Genomic DNA, 20598 nt, shown 5'->3' with positions numbered 1-20598 from the left:
ACGTTTCTAAATCTGTCCGTTTTCCGATTATTCTTTGCATATATTAATATCCCTGTGATGACTAAAAGGTTTAAATTAAAGTTTTGATTTTCTCTGCATAATGGCAATACTAAAAACTGCATAACAATAAAATTATTGTCTATGGTAGACAATGGTAAATCTGACGCCAACTAAATCTTACACGTTTTACCTCTTGGTTCGTGCTAATCAGTGACGTTTTACGCATCAAATACATAAAATGGATATCAAACGCGAGGGCGATTCAGACACAGAAAATATGCATTTGTCAAATGCAACCACAAATAGGCCAGACGTTGACATAAAGCAAGAGGTTGTCGACGATACCAGCCGCGATTTTGAGGTTAGTTTTTCATGTCTTATTACCCGAGTTTTATACCCCGTTTACACGTGCATGGATTTACTGCTGACAGTACGTACTATCGCGGCCATAACAAGACAATGTACGTGTAAACATGTATTATCCCACAGTTGCAAGATTGGATGCATGAATAAAAAATGTTTTTCTGAATTTTCATGTGACAGTTTAGTTTTTTCGATCTGCGCCTGCGCAGTAGAACGATAGTGGTGAACTTGCCGGCGCAAAAACGAACAACACGCGCGAAGTGACTCATTTTGAGGTAACCCATTGCCCACTGAAGAAGGAAGCCGATACATTACACGACTGGTCCTACTTTTCGCCCCTCCCGTTGTCTATGGATGACCTATCATTCCTGTCATTGTCTTAGAATGCTCATACTGACGCGTCTGTCGTGTTCACTTTTCGGAGTATTCTTAGTTTCAGATTTCTTTCAGATAATTTTAAAGTATCTTGGAGACCTTGGAGTTCATCTGATTTAGTGGTTATGTGTTATTAATAATTTGAAGTGACGATCAACGTAAGTAAACTTATTCTGTGTATAATAATATCATAATACACTAGGACGTTTGTCAATGTGACAGTCGATTCTAAACGACAATAACTAATAACATATTTATACTCTCCAGTCATTATAGAATACTAAACTCTGCTTGCAAGTACGTTATCAATAAATAGTATAGCAGTGGACCACTTGTTGCTTGTGTAAAAGTTATGATCAGGCTTTATTAATCTAAAGATGGCTGTGGGTTACCCGATTTTTACGACCTGTCAAATAGTACTTACCATGAAATGACAACACCGTGTCTCGCTTACTCTTGAAGAATGAGATTGGAGAGACAGTCAGCACTTTTACGTGTAAACAGTTATTGTCACGATAGTTTAAAATACGCACTTTTGCTGTCAGTAAATCCATACACGTGTACAGGCGCTATTATTACATCGTACATCTCTTATAAGTATGCACTTGTTATCAGATTAAAATGTTAATATAACGAGCATGATCCTTACGAAATTTTAGTATGAAACACGTCGTGAAGGCATTTCTGCAATGTTTTGATAATAAATTAATAGAATAATGTAAAAGCCATCGCCATGGACCAGAGCTCTTAAGCAGGATAGTTTATGGCCTGACTGCCATAAAACCCGAGTAAAAAACCGCGTCGACTGTTCCAAAAGATTGAAAGCACGTACCATTAACGTGACAAAATAAAATGCATATTATTAACAATTGAAAATAGCATATTGTTTAACACGTGTTTAAGTGTATCCCATATTTTCCACACTCTAAATATTTAGACTGTTATACCACACCCAGTAGGGTAAGCCAGTTGCCATTAATTTTCATTGTAACCTGGTTGATTAGAATTGAAACATGCAAACACATAATACCCGCACACATCTACATCATAATCAGCCGGGGTCAATCCACTGCTGGATGAAGGCCTCCCCAAGCTTCTTCCAACTCTCTCGGTCCTGTGTCGTTCGCTGCCACGTATTTCCGCCGAACTTTATCAGTTCGTCAATCCAGCGGCTTTTAGGGCGACCCTGTGGCCGTTTCGTGCCCCTTGAGTACCATTGGATGACGGCATTTGTCCAGCGGCCGTCCTTTCGCCGAGCAATGTGCCCCGCCCATCTCCATTTCAGCTGTTTGGCAACGTCTATGACATCGCGTACTCCTGTCTGCTTCCTAACCCATTCGTTTCTCTTACGGTCCTTTCGTGTGATGACCAACATACACCTCTCCATGCCTCGCTGTGCGACTCTTAGCCTTTGGACATCTCTCGTGTTGAGGGTCCACGTCTCGCAGCCATACGTGGAGATCTACATAGAGGTAGATAAAAGGTCTAATATTTAATTTAACATTTTTTTTACAGATCCCTCTCCTAAATATAAAATCTGAAAATGATTTTCAACCAGATGATGTCAAACGCGAGGATTTTGAAAGCACAATGTATCCAATAAGCTATGATCATTCTCAACCTGGATGTTCTTCTGATCGTGGTTCACTTAATCAGGTACAATCATTATTTTTTTATATAAGTATGTTTTAATTATAGTCTGACAACATACACGTAAACTTTTTGATGTTCGGTTGGGTTCGGCTGTTTTCGGCTAGTATTGGAGCGAGTAAGAAGAGAACAGCCCGTATTACACGGCACAAATCGTGTAAAACAGACTTACAAACACGTACCGACGTAAACATGTCCGAGGTCAGGAATGCACTAGTTATCCATCCTTACTCTATGCGCACAAAAGGGGGTGTGCTTCTGCGCAAGGTCCATGCTTAAATTGTTTAGTTGTAGTAGTTAGTTCGGTCCAGACTCCGGACCCATCTCCAGAAACAGAAAAAACCAAATTATTTAAGTAAATAAAATATTAGGTACATAATACTCTTCGTCAGGAAGATACCCATGAGAAAATATCTGTGGCACATGATTTGGCTATTGAAAAGCCTATAAATAGGTTGGTCTCGGTGACGTCCGGTGGGGGTAGGCAGATTGAGCGTCGCTTGGGGGCGGCATTTACTCGAATGGCGGCAAATCGAGGAGAATCTTTTGGTAATGCAATACGATTATGAGAAAGCAATACCTCGTATGCCACATGACACTTTTTGTGGATGAGATGACAAAATATCTATATTCTCTATGATTCCATCAAATTTATGACGTATTTTTCGTATTCTACTATTAATCTTAATAGTGATACAAAAAATGAAGAATTTTTATGCCTTGATAGTGACTAGAAAGAGTTTTCTTCATCTCGTGTTTTGTGGCATACGAGGTATTGTTTTCTCATGAGCGATATATAGAAATAGCTACCTAAACTGAGTGACACCCACGGTGGCCGCGCGGCATAAGCGTTGGACTATCACGCCATGGGTCCCAGGTTCGAATCCTGGGTCTGGCAAGTACATATTATTTTTCAATTTGTGTGTGAGTCAGGGTATGGACCTAATAGGTTGAGCAAGTGGGTGACATCCATATCTCATAAAAAAACAAAATCTGTTAATACAAACCTCTACTCTGTGGAGGCCCATATGATCCTATTAGGATCGGACATGGTCGGAAACTGAGTACTAAATAACGAAAATATCTTTCATTCAAAAAAATCAGCTCACTGGTTGGAAACAAAATGCATTAATTAACATAAAACGTGTAACAGGGCTGTATTTTTTTTGTCGGGTTCGTGATGTCTAGTTTACTTCCGTTTCCCTTCGACGTCCTTGGTGACCAGAAACGACACGAACATGGTTGATAAAAAATATTTTTTTCAAAAATGTGGCGGCATTATGGCGCTGCCCAGGGGCGGCATTTTGTCTACGGACGTCACTGGTTGGTCTCAGTCCTCTCAGGCTTTCTACGATATGCAAGCAAATTGTCCATCGCGGGTATCCAATATTGGTTTTAATATTCCGTCCCTGCATATTAATTAACATTTTCTATGCATCACGATATTACTATGAAGTATCTGACAGGCCGCAGATTTTTAACGACACACGTTGAATGTAGATCGAAGCTTTACTAAAATCACTGTAATACCGATAATTTGTCGCTTAGTATTTATTTATTATTCACACAGATGGCACCGAGTGTTTAATTTTTTAGATTATGCAAATCAATCGACAGTGGCTAGTAATTTGAGTTTAAAGTCCGACGAGGTAACTCGCGAAATTTCTATGCGCGGCCTGTCGATCACTCGAGAAACTCGCTAAAGGCATGGAGCGAATTATTAAAAGACAACAAAAACGATTTTAATAATTACTCACGTGAATTCGATCAACACTCTTGGATGTGACAACGCGTAATGAATTTTTAGCTGGATAAGTCAATTATAACAGCAGAGTTATTGAGTGAAACGGCAAATAATTTTCAACAGTAGGTGCGACGAAATTTCTCACTCGTCGCCTGGACTCGCCAATCGGAGACCGACAGTCGAAGTGTGCGCACGTCGATTTATTTTGTCATGGCGTCGGATGAAAATATTCTTAAATCGTGTAAAAAAGACTAAAAAACTTTACGTATGTACTTAAAAAAGAAAACATGTCAATGAATATACTATTATTATTAGTAATATAACAATAAACATAACATTAAATGGACGCATGTTGGATTTTTATGAAAAATTATATTTCGTTCAGCACGTGTCATTTGCACAATCCGCGCATCGCCTAGCCACAATCTTTTTAGACCATGCCTCAACTGAAGTATAGCCTTAATAGCACGGTATCATGTTTCCGTTATTTTTATTATTCAAAATTAACACAGAAATATTTCCATAAACAAGGCGGTAATCTAAAAGATTTCGTACGTATGTGTTGTGAGATATGCCCCTTTTTTAAAGTTCGGTCAAATTCGTGTGTGGCTTTCCTACCCGAAGCGAATGTTTATGTAATTGCGATGTCAAGTGATAATTGAACATAACCTACAATTTTTCACACTGAGACGCATGTAGTAATTATATATTAAAATAATCGCATTTCAATTTTCAATATGTAATTCACGTATTCTATCTCGCTCTAAAACAGTTAGCACGGTAATGAAAGGCCGCGTTAAAGATAACAGGTTTGACGGTTAACTTCGCGTAATAATTAACTGCCTGAATACACAAAGTGATAAATAAAGCGCTTAGTTTCAAAACTCCCCAAAAACGGTTTTAGGTAGTGCTGAGAAAAATGAGGAAAACGATTTTAGGTAGTTTTGATAAAAATGAGAAAAACTCATATCTATTAAATCTGTGAACTTTATGTATTTATTAATTAATTCGTAAATTATAAAGAGTATTTTGGCTTATCCATTTTAAGGGTATTTGAAAAGCACACCCAACAATTTTAGCGGGTTTTGAAATTTACCCTAATTTTTTATCACTACATATATCCATATCCAAAACTAAGGGCCTGCTAGGCTTTATACAAAAGGCTTCAGGTTGCGTGATATTATAGCACTGGTTTTGAAATTGTGTGTATGTTTAGACTATAGATACATCTAGACGCCACCCGTTGCACTGCTAAATGAAGCTGCGTGTCGTGCGTTTGGTTTGTGGGCGAGCGAACGCATTCGTACACAAATGTTTGAGACCATAGACCATTTCGCTAGTGCTCGCCCAAAGTACTCGCACTAGACGCTCGGAATTAAAATATAATTTTAGCAACACGGTTATCGACGCTTAGTTAAGCAATAAAGTAAAATTTGCCGGCGATACCGTAGCAACCATCTCCCACATCTGTAAACCCTTTATCTTACTCTAGCGCGTGTAGCAGAGGTTGCCGAATACTTTCTCACTCGCACGTATGCATCGTTTTTGTTCAGGCCTTATGTGTATGTGTTTTTGCAATATGTGTGTAATTGTCTGTATGTGTTATATGCGTGCGATTTATAAAATTATTTGAAGCCTTTGTATGATTGTGGTGGTTTCTGCTACGTATTAGTGTCAATACCGTAGAAGTCAATTTATAACATATTCCTATAGGTATATACGACAGATATCGTTGACAAAATATATTATTTTTGTAGAATATAAAATAATCAAGTTATTATGTAAATGCGTTAATAGTCAATTAATTTTTCAATTCTTAAAAAGGTGGCGTTTAAATAATCGTCTAGCAGTGGCGAAGGGTGGAGGAGGGCTGTTAAGATCCGACATTAATAGTTCACATTAAACTTTGTCAGTCATACATATTTGTTTTTATCGAACTAAGACTACAATTTACAGTTGGTGTTGGTTAGTTTTTCAAAATTAATCTAACCTTCCCTAAATCAAACCATAATTAATACTTTTGGTATGTTATGAGCGATTCGACAAAATAGTGCACATTTTTTCATTCATACTTATTTTTGTTTTCGTTGAATTAAGAATAAATTAATATGTATTACACACGTTGTTAGTTAGTTTTTTTTTTAAATTTATTAAGTCCCGCCTCACGAAACCATAGTAGATAAAACATATTATTCTATCTATAAAATATCTAAATTTATGTATGGCTTACTGGCATTCTTTTACATATTTTATAGATAGACGAGTATTTTTTGATTATTATTGCTTGGTTTTCACAATTGATTTTTAACTAACAGATACTTTCAACACATTGTAGTTTTAGTTCAATAATAATAAATTCTTATGACTGACAAAGTTTACTGTAGAGTATTTATGTCGGGTCTTTACAGCCTTCCTCCACCTTTCGCCACTGCCTGACTGTGATATTTATTGTGGTTTTCGGAAGATTCCACTAATTATGAAAGACAAAAGAGTAGCAGCCTCAGATGATGAGCATAAAAGTATCAAATCAATAAAAACAAAGAATTGCTCCAATATCAGCATAAGAAGGATAATGAAATTAAATTTCAAAAACATGGCGTTAAAAATGAAATATCTCTGATACTCGAAAAAGAAATCTGTCTCAAGTTAAATACGGGTTTATTTTATGACAAGAATTTTGTATGTGCCGTATGCTTTGACCATTTCCCAGCTAAACATGTTTTGAAGCAACACAAAATTTCACATGACGCGTTTTTATGTCGTGTAGACAAAGATAACTACGACGGTAAACGATTTGTTTGTAATGTTTGCAAATACAGAACGACAGATACTTACAAATTGAACATACACAAAATGATTCACACTGGCGAAAAACCATTTAACTGTAAATTATGCGATTAAAAATGCAGGCAAAACTATAGCTTGCAGAGACATCAAATGGTTCATAGTGAGAAAAAAACTTTTGAATGTAAACTATGTAGTTGCAAATGTAGAGAATCCGGTAGATTAAAAAAACACTCATTAGTTCATAGCAAAGAAAATCCATTTAAGTACGATTTGTGTAATTACAAATGTAAATTTTCAGGAAGCTTATCAAAACATAAAATGGTTCACAGCGGGGAAAAACCTTTGAAGTGTAATTTTTGTGATTACAAATGTATTGAATCCGGTAATTTAAAATCACATAAAAGGATTCACAGTGGAGAAACTCCCTATACATGTAGTATTTGCGATTTTAAATGCAAACAATCAAGTCAATTAAAACGCCATGAAATGATTCATAGCGGTAAAAACTCGTTTGAGTGCAATTTGTGTGACTACAAGTGCAATCGTTTAAGTAATTTAACCTTTCCCTTACCATGGTAAAAAAATTACGCCCGTTCCCATGCCGTCCACTCAGTGTCCCGATAGAAATTTGGCATTTTAAGGCATTTTAAAAGCTAATTGATTGCTTCAAAAGGTAAAGTATGTTTTTAAATACTGTTTAGTCATCGTTTAACATTTTATTCTGTGTATATTACATGCCATTATCTTATAATCGTGTATAATATCGGACATCGATAAAAGTACGTCATATCTAAGCCACGGCGTGTCTCGGTCTGTTTTAAATGGAACAACCAACATACGCTGCCATTTCACGGAGAGTGGGGGTGGCTAATTCATCCGAAGCGAACGAGGGATGTTATTAGGTAGGATAACATCTGTGTGGACTTGCGTTATCACGTTCACCACATAAAATAATAGTTATAATTTTGCAATATCGATTCCCTATATAATTTTAAAACACTGTGATCTTATTGTATCATGTTATTAAGTATTTTTAAAAATCGTATTTTAAAACACATTAAAATAATATACTTACATAAGAACAATTAATCAAGAAAAATACTCCGATTGATCGTATAGTTTCCACTAAATATATTTTAATATCATGTTTCTTATGCTGAAATAATACACATTAATAAATATAAATCACTACGCTACTTGAACTTATACGCACGTATTAAGTCTATACCTCTAAGACTATAGATATATCTTACCTACTTTTAGATAATTTCCCAAGTATAACCTAGTATATAAAAAAAATACTTATAATTTTGCAATATTGATTCTCTGATTATAATCTATAATATAAAAATCAATATTTGTTAGTTTGTTTGTTCGTATTTTATGCGCTGCCATACCGTTCATCCGATTGCGATAAGACTTTGTCATCTTATTGCTTGCACTTGCGCGCAGATTATAGACTATATCTTATACATAAAAATGAAAGTCTGTCTGTCTGTCTGACCTATGCGTTCCTATACCATTCATCCGATTGCGATGAAATTTTGGTGAATTGATGTGTGCACTACGGGTGCGAGTCATGGACGCTAAATGTGAAAGCAGCTGAAATGGTGGATTGCTTTGAGAGAAAGATCCTTAGGCGGATATACGGACCCATGAATGATGATGGGGAGTAGAGAATTAGGTACAACACGGAACTATACCGCTTATACCAAGATTCAAAACTCTCCAACTTCATAAAACTCCAGAGGCTAAGCTGGGCAGGCCATGTCCGCGCATGCCTGAGTCGCGGATACCGAAGAAGATCCTCGAAGGAAACCCAGGAGGGAAAAGGCCAGTGGGAAAGCCACGCACACGATGGGGTTACAAAAGATGCCAACCAGATACTAAAAATCAGGAACTGGAAAAGACGTGCGGAGGACCGTTCCGGCTGGAGGACAGCGGTGGAGGAGGCCAGGGCTCGACTTGAGCTGTAGTGCCATCGAAGAAGAAGAAGATGTGTGCACACCCGCAAAGGTTTCTAAATTAGAAAAACTATCTTCTACTTCTTCATTATACCTTCTTTTATTCATATGGTTCCTATACCATTCATCGGATTGCGATGAAACCTTCGCCAGTTGTTGTGGCAACACCCGCAAAGGTTTCTGAATTAGTACAACCATCTTCTTCTTCTTCGCCGTCTTCATTCTATATTCTTTTATTCGTATGATTCCTATACCATTCGTCCGATTGCAATGAAACTTTCGTCAGTTGTTGTGCCCACACCTGCGAAGGTTTCTGAATTAGTACAACAATTTTCTTCAACCTTTTCTTCTATTCTATCTTCTTCTATTCGTATGCGTTCTTATACCATTCATCCATTTGCGATGAAATTTTGATCAGTTGTTGTGCGCATGCCCACGAAGTTTACTGAATTAGAAAAACCATCTTCTTCGTTATATCTTCTTTTATTCGCATGGTTCCTATACCATTTATCGGATGGCGATGAAACCATTGTCAGTTGTTGTGGTAACACCTGCAAAGGTTTCTGAATTAGTACAACCATTTTCTTCCTCTTCTATTCGTATGCGTTCTTATACCATTCATCCGATTGCGATGAAATTTTGATCAGTTGTTGTGCGCATGCCCGCAAAGATTTCTGAATTAGAAAAACTATCTCTTCTTCTTCATTATATCTTCTTTTATTCATATGGTTCCTATACCATTCATCGGATTGCGATAAACCTTCGTCAGTTGTTGTGCTAACACATGCAAAGGTTTCTGAGTTAGTTCAACCGTCTTCTTCTTCTTCATCGTTTTTATTCTATATTCTTTTATTCGTATGATTCCTATATCATTCGTCCGATTGCAATAAAACGTTCGTCAATTGTTGTGCCCACACCTACGAAGGTTTCTGAATTAGTACAACAATATTTTTCCTCTTCTTCTATTTGTATGCGTTCCTATTCCATTCATACGATTTCAAAAAAACTTTCGTCGGTAATTGTGCCAACACCCGCGAAGGTTTCTAAATTAGTACAATTATCTTCTTCTTCTTCTTCTATTCGTATGCGTTCTTATAACATTCATCAGATTGCGATGAAATTTTTCTCAGTTGTTGTTCGCACACCTGGGATGGTTAGTATTAAATAAAATACAAAGCTTGTTGTTTGTTTGTTCCATCCAATTTTGAATTTTTTACTACATATTAATACTATTAATAACGTTTGCATATTTTGGATTCGATTTTAATTTACTGTTCTTTTGTTTGACCTTTTCTCCTATTAGAATTACTTTCATATTGTCATATTGTATTACACAGATATTTTATTATTAAAAAGATAATTTCATTATTATTTTTTAAATATCTAAGGTAAATGTATCCACTAAGCAACCCTGTGCGAAGCCGGGTATCTCACCTATTATATAATTTGAAAACACTGATCTTATTGTATCATGTAATTAAGTATTCCTAAAAATCGGATTTCAAAACACGTTAAATATTTATATAAGAATAATTAAAAACAAAAATAATCCAATCTTATAGTTTCCACTAAAATTATTTAATGTTATGTTTATTATGCTGAAATAATTACACATTATACAAATTAAATCACTACGCTATGTGTATCTATACGCACGTAGTAAGTCTATAATATACCCACCTTTCGAGAATTTCATAACAAGAGATTTTCTAGTCTATGTTAAAATAAATATATTGTATCTCCATAAAAATGTACTTTCATACATATTATATATTGCCAAACTGGTAGGTGCGCAGTGTTGCGAAGGGAGGCACGAAAAGTTTTACACAAATAAAGCCACGTCATGATTACAGTTTGCAAATAAAGTTTATGAAACTGCCGCTAGTTATAAACTACATAAAAACAGTCCTTAAAAACGTTGTTTGTAAACCTGTCTGAAGATAATATGTAGACTAATTTTTTAATACCTCACTTCTATACTATTGTTGAGTGTGCTGGCAATCTCGTGAAAAAATGATATACAAGGATCAAATCATAATATTGAAATTTGAGGCAAATTTGTTTACGAATGATAACTGTTGTTAAACTTGTCTATTTAATTAAAATTAAAAAAAAAGTGAATAAATCAATGCAAGGACCACTAATGCATTGACTGATTTAAAAAGACAAAGTGAAGGCATACATAAAAAAATGGAGCTTTGGAAATCAAAATTTAAAAAAAAAATCGTCATGTTTCCACTTTTAAATGATTTTGCGCCAGATATATTGAAGCAAACAAAAATCTATTTACTGAGCGCTTTGATAGTTTGCTAAGATTATTTATTTCACAAATTTACTCTAATAGTAAAAAAAATCATTTGATTTCAAAACTATGATATATTAAATATGTAGGTAGTTGTACGTTTGATGTGATACCTATATCATGATTGATATATGTAATGATAACTCCCGTGTATGTGTATAATTTAGGAAACACTACATTATAGTACCACACTGCCCTTAACCTCAGATATAGGTAGGTGGGCCCGACAAATATCCTGGCCTAGGGGCTCGCTTTTCGCAAAATCTTTTTTACACATCAATCGCATGAAAAACAAATTAATTAAAAAATGAATAAATATAATATAAGTTGTAAAACCTTGTTTATTATTTATATATTTAAGTTTTCTTCATTTTTGTATTAGTGCCTACATTTTTGACTATTTAAAAAGGTGTCTGAATTATTTAATGCAATAGAGGGGGGAGGCGCCAAGTTTCGATTTTTTTTAAAAAGGAGACGTAATAACATTACGTTTAGAAATCACTGATGTATTTGATAGGAACCCTAATTTAATACTTGTGTATTTTTGTAGATACTAAACATTATACTTACCTACATATAATAAAACAATCATTAGATTTACTTAGGTAGAAGATAACGGTGTGAAAGACCCCTTACTTCAAAAATTGTACTGAATGCCACACCACTGTGGAGGTACAGTTAAATTGCGGGTTTTTTTAAATCTGTGGTTTTTCCATTACGCCTATTTCATTGTACTACGTTTTAACTTAATTTTCTAAGCATAACATATTATACAAACTACAAATGAATATATTTAGATAATATTATCTAATTAAAATTTAAATGGTGACTCATAACTTTATATTATAATATAAAACAACCGAAATAATAAAACTACCTACTATTATATTTCTAAGAAAAATACTCACTTTCTGAAATGCAAAATATTAAGAATAACATTACCTACATAATATATACAAAATACATAAAAACATTTTATACATGTGATAGAGGTATTTTTTGCAATTTACATTAAATTTAGTCAATACCATTATGTACGGACTATGTCCAAAATGGTATACCAACATAAATGAATTGATTTTACAGACATGGGGTGCAGAGAACTAATATTATATTATATTTATACCTACATCAGATTGAATATGATAACATTTTTATAATAAAATAATATTATTTGGTACTTATGACATTAAAAGCAAAATTAATAATTAGTAGGTAATCTTAAATGTATTAGTCCTACTTAACTAAAATTCACAGATTTCAGGGACATAATAACATGGAGTTAATGTTATAGTATTATATTTACATGTAAATGCAACAGTTTCAATATAATTAATTATTTAGACATGTACCTACTCACTAATATTATTTTGTATAAAATAAAAAAGATAAAAATAAATATCAGTAAGCAATTATTCATTAGACGTAACCAACTGAAAGAAATCATAGTGTTTCGTACCACGAGAAAGTCGTGTATACTATTGAAAATACTTTCTGCGACTATTGTATACCTACATACTTCATAAACAAAAGAATATCTAGTTGTATTTGAAATGCATGTCCTGACTAAATATTCTTTTCGGGCATAAGTTATTATTAGTAATTTATAACTACAATATAATTTATTATAGAGGTAGAATATGCAAGTACTCATAGGCACAAAGGCAAACCGACCGCTTGCTGTGCGTTTTTGTGCAGGTCACTCGAGGTAGGTATATTTTCAAATGCACATGTTCCACAAACTGATGTAAACTTTACAGACCTTGTAAATAAGGGTTTGTATTCTTCTAAATCTGGGTAAAAAGGTTTTTATGACCTGCCCGAGATACCGGGAATTTCCGGTAAGTGTTTGGGAATAAACGCCATATAAAGCAAAGTTAACATGATAAAATGAACACTAATAACATTACATTAAGGGTTATTTTAGCATATTATCGTCAGATGCAGTGAACATTTTAAACTTCAAGGTTCGTTATATTATGGGATGTTTTATATGAGCGCATCAGTCATATAATTATATTGAACAAACACATAAATTGTTCTTGCTGTTCTAACAAATAACATTTTATAATAGTGTCTCACTTTGCAAAATTATTATGTGGGTTTCTCTAACGTATATCTTTTTACATAGCCCTATCACTGTCTTATCAAAATATCGATCAGACTTTGGAAATTGATTAATTTTATATAGAAAACATTCAATTAAACTACTTGTGCATTTTTATTTTTACGCATAAGCATTTTATCTACAAATAGCTAAAAGTAGATTTTTCTGTATATAATAATAAATGGGGTATCCATGATTTAAGGGCCTAAATAAAGTGCGAGTCCTTCATGGCAACGGGAGTGTTAAAAACTCATCAGACTATTCATAGTAAAAGTACACCTTTCGAGTGCAAATTATGCGATTTTAAATGCAAAAGATCAAGTTATTTAAAGAAACATAAAATGGTTCATAGTGAGGAAACTTCTTTTGAGTGCGAATTATGTGATTACAAGTGTAAACAATTAAGCAGTTTGAATAAACATAAAATGTGCCACAGTGCAGAAAAATGACTCAAGTGAAATTTCTTTGATTTTAAATATTCAGACAATACATTTTACAATAATTGCCTCATAACAGAGAAAAATGCTTATGTGTGTTTAGATTACGACAGTAGAAATAAATGCAATTACAGTCAAATTGCGTTTGTATGTATTACCATCATCATACACTGCTGGATGATGATCTCCCCATAGCTCCTTCCACTCTTTCACTAGTTTTTTTTGCTGACACGTAGATGTACTGAACCCTATTAGTTCGTTTATTCAGCAGGTTTTAGATGGTTGTATTGTCGGTCCCTATTAAAAAAGTCTGATCTGAAATTTTGTCATTTTCGGATTATTACGTAAAAGTTGTTTAAACACTTGAAACATTTATACCACCATCACAGTTTCTTTTGTTTGTTAGAAAAATTTCGAGATACTCAAGTTAAAAATGACGGATCTACCGAGAGTGTCCGAATAACAATGTCGGTTCTTACCAACCGACATTGTTGGCTGGGCGTGGGTGAGCAAGATGCGTCGAATCTGACAGTTGCTGCTATGTTCACCGGACAGACGGATGTTTTTATAAACGTTTAGAAAAGTTTCTTTAACCCGTATTTTTATTCATTATGGCAAGTAATAGGTCATAAAGGATATTTGATGAAACATCTTTGATTGCTCGTACTGAAAAATTGCATTTTGCAGATCTGACTTTTTTAATAGGGACCGACGGTATAGTGCCCCTTGGGTACCACTGTATGACGGCATTTGTCCAGTGGTTGTTCACTTGCCGAGCGACATGGCTTGTTCATTGCCTTTTCATCTGCATACCTATTACACATCCCATAGTCTTGCCTGCGTCCTTATCCATCGGTTTTATTGGTCATCTTTACGTGTTATGCCCAACATGCACATTTCCATGCCGCGTTGCGCGAATCGATTTTTTTGGATTTCTCATACATTAAGAGTCTGTGTTTCACATTTAGATGTGAGCGATGGTAGCACACATTGGTTGGATACTTCACGCTTGAGACATAAGGGGAGATCAATTTTGAAGATACTATTCAGGCTACGAAATGCACTCTATGCTAGGATAGTTCTGCAAGCAATTTCGTTGTATATTACAGTCAATGACATTCATTATCCGAGATAGACATAAGTCTTAAACCGTTCGATTTGAATGATATTCATGTAGAATGATCCCTTCTGGTCAGCAAAGCAGTTTATCATTATTTTTGTTTACGACACATTTATTTTTAAACCTGATTTAGCTCAAGCTCCTACATTCTAATATCAAGGTTTTCTGAGCTGTTTCTAAAGACAACAACGTCATCTGCAGAACATACTCTTTCTTGTTCCTAAAAATCACCTGAATAGATCTTCCAGGGTAGGGATAAACAATTTTTGTCATTCGCGTTTTAAAACCATTTATTGTATTAAATTTAATGAGTAAATGGAAAAAAAAGATTATAGCGAACCTCATATAAGGTACACCAGGGTCGTGGAGTATTTGACAGGCGTGACAATAGCCGTTTTACCATAGATCAAACCATGATCAAATAAGTTGTGGGAGTAAAAGAAACCTACCCTTTATAACCGTAGACTAAATTCAAGCGCGCACACAAGCGATGTTTTTTCTGGTTCGGACCCTCCTTCAGAAGCGGAAAAAATACATATTCTTTAGGTAAATGGAATATTACTTCGTTGTGACTTGACATGAGGATCGTGACCCGGATGTTGTGTTTAAAACACAGGACAGCGCAGACGATACAAACGAACTAATCCTAATAATAATGATCGTTAAGCCACGTGAATTCGATAACCACTTGATGCAACCGCCACAGTCCATGCATTAAATTTTAAGTGCGGAGTGTCTAGCTATGGGTAATGTGTGTGAAGAGTGTTTTATTCCGCGATTGAAGCGACGAGAAACTATATATAGTAATAATGTGGAAGTCAGTGGCATCTAGGGATTGCAATACCGAATTAAAATACCAGTTTTTCGGTATTTCCTATTGAATACTATTTATAATATATGAAAAAAACAGAAGTATCTACCAATAAATATAGATAAAAAAATGTCTTTAAAATATTACTATTTTATAGCAAAAATATGTTAATATGTACGAACACGTAAACGTTTAAATAGGTAAAGGTAAAATATAGCAGAGATACTGATGTTTACAAATACCTACGTAGTATTTGTCCTCAGATTTATATGTGTTGTACTGGTAATTCCACCTAACGTTTTATTAGTTTCCCGACCATCTCCGATCCTAATAAAATCATATGGGCCTCCACAGAGTGGAGGTTTGTATTAACAGATTCTTTGTTTTTACGAAAATTGAATGTCAGCCACTTACTAAACCTTTTAGGTCCGTACTCTGACTCATACACAAATTGAAAAACAATATGTGTATTAGTCAGACCCAGGATTCGAACCTTTCATTAATTATACCAACGGGCTGGATAACTGACCGCTGAAATACCGATATAAAGTCATTTCCAAGGGGCACTAATTGTCTGTAACGGGAAGCTCTAAAACCCGCTGGATAGAAGAACTTATAATGTTCGGTGGATGTACGTGGCAGCGAAGAACTAGGGATTGAAAAGAGTAAAGTAAACTAAAAGGGGGCCTTCTTCCAGCATTGGATCGACCTTGGCTGATGATAATATGATATATATTTAATTTTCTTTCCTCATTTATATAACAATAATTGTAATTGTTTTTCAGCGAGCTTACTTCAATTCCGAGTTTGTTCAAAGCACAATGCGTCCATTAACCTATGAAGACCCGCTACCTGGATGTTCTTATACAGAATACAGTCCAGTTAAACAGGTATATAATTTGGTTCTTGACTCTAGACACGTTGTACTTTATGATTTTTATGCATTAATTCTCTGTAATTTTGTGTTTTAGTTTTTTTTTCTGGAATTATTAATAACAATGTCCTTGATTTTTTGTATAAGGTGGTTGTTAGTAATTTTAAACAATCACTAACACCCATGCTTTGAGAAAAACACATAAATAGTGTGTCCTCGCTGGGAATCGAACCCAAAACTTTTGGGTGGAAGGCCAGCGCTTTACGCACAGCACCACGAGAGCCGTGAGTATTATAGTATTAACGGAGGGTATCCAGTACGAATCGAATTGTCCCATACCGACTTGTGGTTTGCCTTGTTTACTGTGATATCAACCGTGGTGATTAGGTCACATTGGATATACACGTTTAAATTAATATAGTGGGTAAAATATTTTGTTTAGTATTCTTTTGATTTTTAACAGTTTTGTATTTTATGTTATATTTCTTTTGATTTTCAGGAAATGCCACTACTTTTGAAATACGAAAGAGAAACTGATTCAAATGGCATTCAACAAAATAAATTATTCGTAGAAATATCTCAAAAAATCGCCGTCAAAATTAAATCAAATCAACTTCAGCACACCCAACCTGACATCGAGATGCATGATGATATCAAAAAAGAAATTGCTTTCGCGACGGATAAAGAAGTCTCTCTGGTGTTGCAAAGAGGCTCATTTTATAAAAATAATTTTGTATGCGGCGTGTGCTTTGCTGTTTTCCCATCTGTACGCAAACTATACGACCACAAGAAGTTTCATGATGTTACTTCATATGGGAATTTTAACAATAAATGTGAAATACAGAAATCCGTTTTCAATGATGGCAACTTTAAAATAACAGACACTTTATCGACAAAACTTGAAAAACCTTTTAAATGTACCTTATGTAATTACAAATGCAAACGCATCGCTAGCTTGGAAAGACATAAAATGATCCATAGTGGTGAGAAACCATTTCAATGCAACTTATGTGATTACAAATGTAGAGAATCCCATAAGTTGAAATTACATTACATGGTTCATAGCGGCGTAAAGCCATTCAAATGCGATGAGTGTGATTACAAATGTACTGTAAAAAGTAGATTCAAGGAACATAAAATGATGCACAGTGGTGAGAAACCTTTCATTTGTGATTTGTGTGATTATAAATGCACTGTGATTAGTATGTTAAAAAGACATAAACTAATTCATAGTGGTGAAAAGTTTTTCAGATGTGATTTATGTGATTACAAAAGTACAGTTTCCACTAGTTTAAAGACTCATAAACTTTTTCATAGTGGTGAAAAGCCTTTTAAATGTGATCTGTGTGATTACAAAAGTGCAACTTCTAGTAACTTAAAGTCTCATAAAATGGTACATAGTGGTGAAAAGCCTTTTAAATGCGATATATGTGAGTATACATGTAATGTTTCCGGTAATTTAAAGACTCATAAAATGATTCACACTGGTGAAAAGCCCTTCAAATGTGATTATTGTGATTACAGAGCAGTAAAATTTAGTTATTTAAAGTTACATATAATGTGTCATACTGGAGAAAAACCTTTCAAATGTGATTTATGTGACTACAGATGTAGTCAATCCACTAGTTTAAAGAAACATAAAGTGTTGCATAATCGTTGAAGGTCATTTAAATGTATTTTTATTGTACATATTGTAATAAATTTTACAGTTTAATGGAAATGATTTAGTAAGGAACGTGATTAACATGAACATAGTCACCAAACGTATGAATGTAGTGATACTATTTGCACTGACAAATGCCTAAAATGATTTTATACCGTATACTGAGCTTCGACGACTGAGTTTGCGACGAATACTGGGTGTGCGGTAGAATCTCTTTAGGAGCAGCTAGGAGATAAGAGAACGCACAAAGCAGTCTCTCATCACGCTGAAAGTGAAGAGGCGACGTTGGATCTGGCTCGGCCACGTGCTTTGGATGCAAGAAGAGAACCTCAACCTGGCTTCCCGTTTCAAGCCGGCCGGATTCCGGCGTCCTGGAAGGCCGCTAAATACTATCTACAGAGTGTATATGGTGGAACTACGGGATGCTGGTCTGACCTGGAACGAAGCAAGAAGACTGGCGAGCGACAGAGATTCTTGGAGGCGCCGCGTGGTGTCCATATGCCCCAATTAAAGGGCGGATATGGCCAAAGAAGAAGAAGAAGAAGATGATTTTATAATAGCACAGTATGGTTTGTCATCGGCGATCTTTCGGCAATAATTGTATATTTCAGACATGTAAAACACGGATGAAGTAGTGAAACAAAAATGTATTGACAACATAAACGTGAACCTTTTGATGTTCGGTTGTGTTCGGCTGTTTACGGTCAGTACACGAGCGTCTAAGAATGAAACAGCCCGTATGTATTATAGGTAGAAAATTGTCAAAGTTACTTTCAATATGAATAAATTATTAAGCGATGTTCACAACAAGATCTCGGCGAAAACAAGAAGTTGCTTTAGTCGTGTGTTGAAAATTTTTTATGTTAGTTTTTTTTAAGAAAACCAATTCGGCGAAATAAGGTTTTTAATTTATAACAATTATATTCTTAGTAATTCACTTAGAAGCCCAATTATTAATCGATAATTAACAATAGAAAAATAAACAAACTAATTTAAACTCTATATTAATATTATTATGATAGGCTTATTAACACTGCTTAATTATTTAGTTTAGAATACCTGAGTAATATGCGCTTTGTCGATGACATAGTAATTTTCTCGCAAGACTCAGAAGACCTCCAAAGCAGAATGCAGGAACTCGCTGAAGTAAGCAACAAATAAGGTTTGAAAATAAATGTAACAAAGACGAAAGTCATGTTCAACTGCTTTGCAGGCCAAAAAGAGATCGTCATCAACGGCACTCAGCTCGAACAGGTGAAAAGCTACATCTATTTGGGACAACAAGTGTCTATAGATGGATGTATATTTGATGAAATTGTTCGCAGAGTAATGCTAGGCTGGAGTGCTTTTGGCCGCCTGGATAATGTCTTCAAAAGTGACTTTCCACTGTGCCTAAAGCGCAAAGTGTTCAACGAGTGTGTGCTTCCCGTGATCACATATGCGTGTGAAACATGGACCCTTAGTAAAAGAGAGATCAAGAAACTTAAAAAAGGTGCATGCTGGGCATAACGCGAAAGGACAAAAAGAGGACTGAGTAGATAAGCAAGCAGACAAGGGTTTGCAATGTAATAGAGTTTATTAAAAGCCTTAAATGGAGACGGGCTGGATATATAGTTCGAATAAGAGACAATCGTTGGACAAATCTAGTCATCCAGTGGTATAAAAGAAGTACAAAACGTCCGCAAGGTAGACCTAGATGCCGCTGGATCGATGAAATGATAAAGTTCTGCGGATGAACATGGCAACGCAATGCACTGGACCGAGAGAAGTGGAAGCAGCTTGAAGAGGCCTTCATCCAGCAGTGGATAGATTCAGGCTGATGATGATGATAATGATGAATTATTTAGATTGGAAGGAAATAAATTATTAACCCACATTAACTGATTATATTGTTGCATGTATTTAAAAGTAAATAATTATATTTAACACAAATTATGTCTTAATAAGTAGAAGTGAACAGTATACATATTAAATATATCCCTATCAATTTTTTTATATTTTGAAATAATGTCTTTTAATTGGTATTTTCGGTAAAGTTGTTGTAAAAACACATGTTGTGAAAATCATTTTCTATAAAAATATATATCTGCCTATCATTATAATTGCACTGTTTTTTCATCACTTTTAAATATTCATTAATAATTGTAAAAATATCCATGGCTTTTATTTTAATATCCCCTTATATAATAAAAAAAAAATTAAAAACATGGTTTTGTCATGGCTCAAAATTAATCAGTGTGTGAAGCCCTCACATCCAAACGAACCACAGTAAAGTATTACCCTTCTCAGGATTTTTTTTTAAATATTTAGGCAATAACAATTAATAAAAGATTTCCATCATTCCTATGCATTTTCTTGATATATATTATATACTTAGTGGAGTTGACAAATTATCAATATC

The 20598-nt window shown here is 34.7% G+C and overlaps 1 protein-coding gene across 1 annotated transcript; it reads left to right on the top strand.

Moving 5' to 3' along the window:
• Positions 1–268: 268 nt before the first annotated feature.
• Positions 269–20376, top strand: LOC147076849 (uncharacterized). The gene is made up of 4 exons (XM_085940505.1): positions 269–361; positions 2254–2394; positions 16446–16550; positions 17034–20376. Exons 1-4 carry the CDS (start codon positions 278–280, stop codon positions 18192–18194), a joined length of 1491 nt encoding a protein of 496 aa, XP_085796631.1. The 5' UTR covers positions 269–277; the 3' UTR covers positions 18195–20376.
• The last annotated feature ends 222 nt before the right edge of the window (positions 20377–20598 follow it).

This window comes from Rhyacophila brunnea, unplaced genomic scaffold (assembly GCF_057557595.1).
Source record: "Rhyacophila brunnea isolate RB1 unplaced genomic scaffold, BYU_Rbru_1.0 scaffold_13, whole genome shotgun sequence".
NCBI classification, from domain to species: Eukaryota; Metazoa; Arthropoda; class Insecta; order Trichoptera; family Rhyacophilidae; genus Rhyacophila; species Rhyacophila brunnea.
Note: the sequence above shows the minus strand (reverse complement) of the source record. Positions and strands in the feature narration are given on the sequence as shown.

Excerpts from the sequence above, each read along its gene's own strand:
- LOC147076849 (XM_085940505.1), top strand. The coding sequence starts at position 278 with ATGCATTTGTCAAATGCAACCACAAATAGGCCAGACGTTGACATAAAG. Across the intron at positions 362-2,253 it reads ATACCAGCCGCGATTTTGAG|ATCCCTCTCCTAAATATAAA; the intron begins GTTAGTTTTTCA and ends TTTTTTTTACAG. Across the intron at positions 16,551-17,033 it reads AATACAGTCCAGTTAAACAG|GAAATGCCACTACTTTTGAA; the intron begins GTATATAATTTG and ends TTTGATTTTCAG.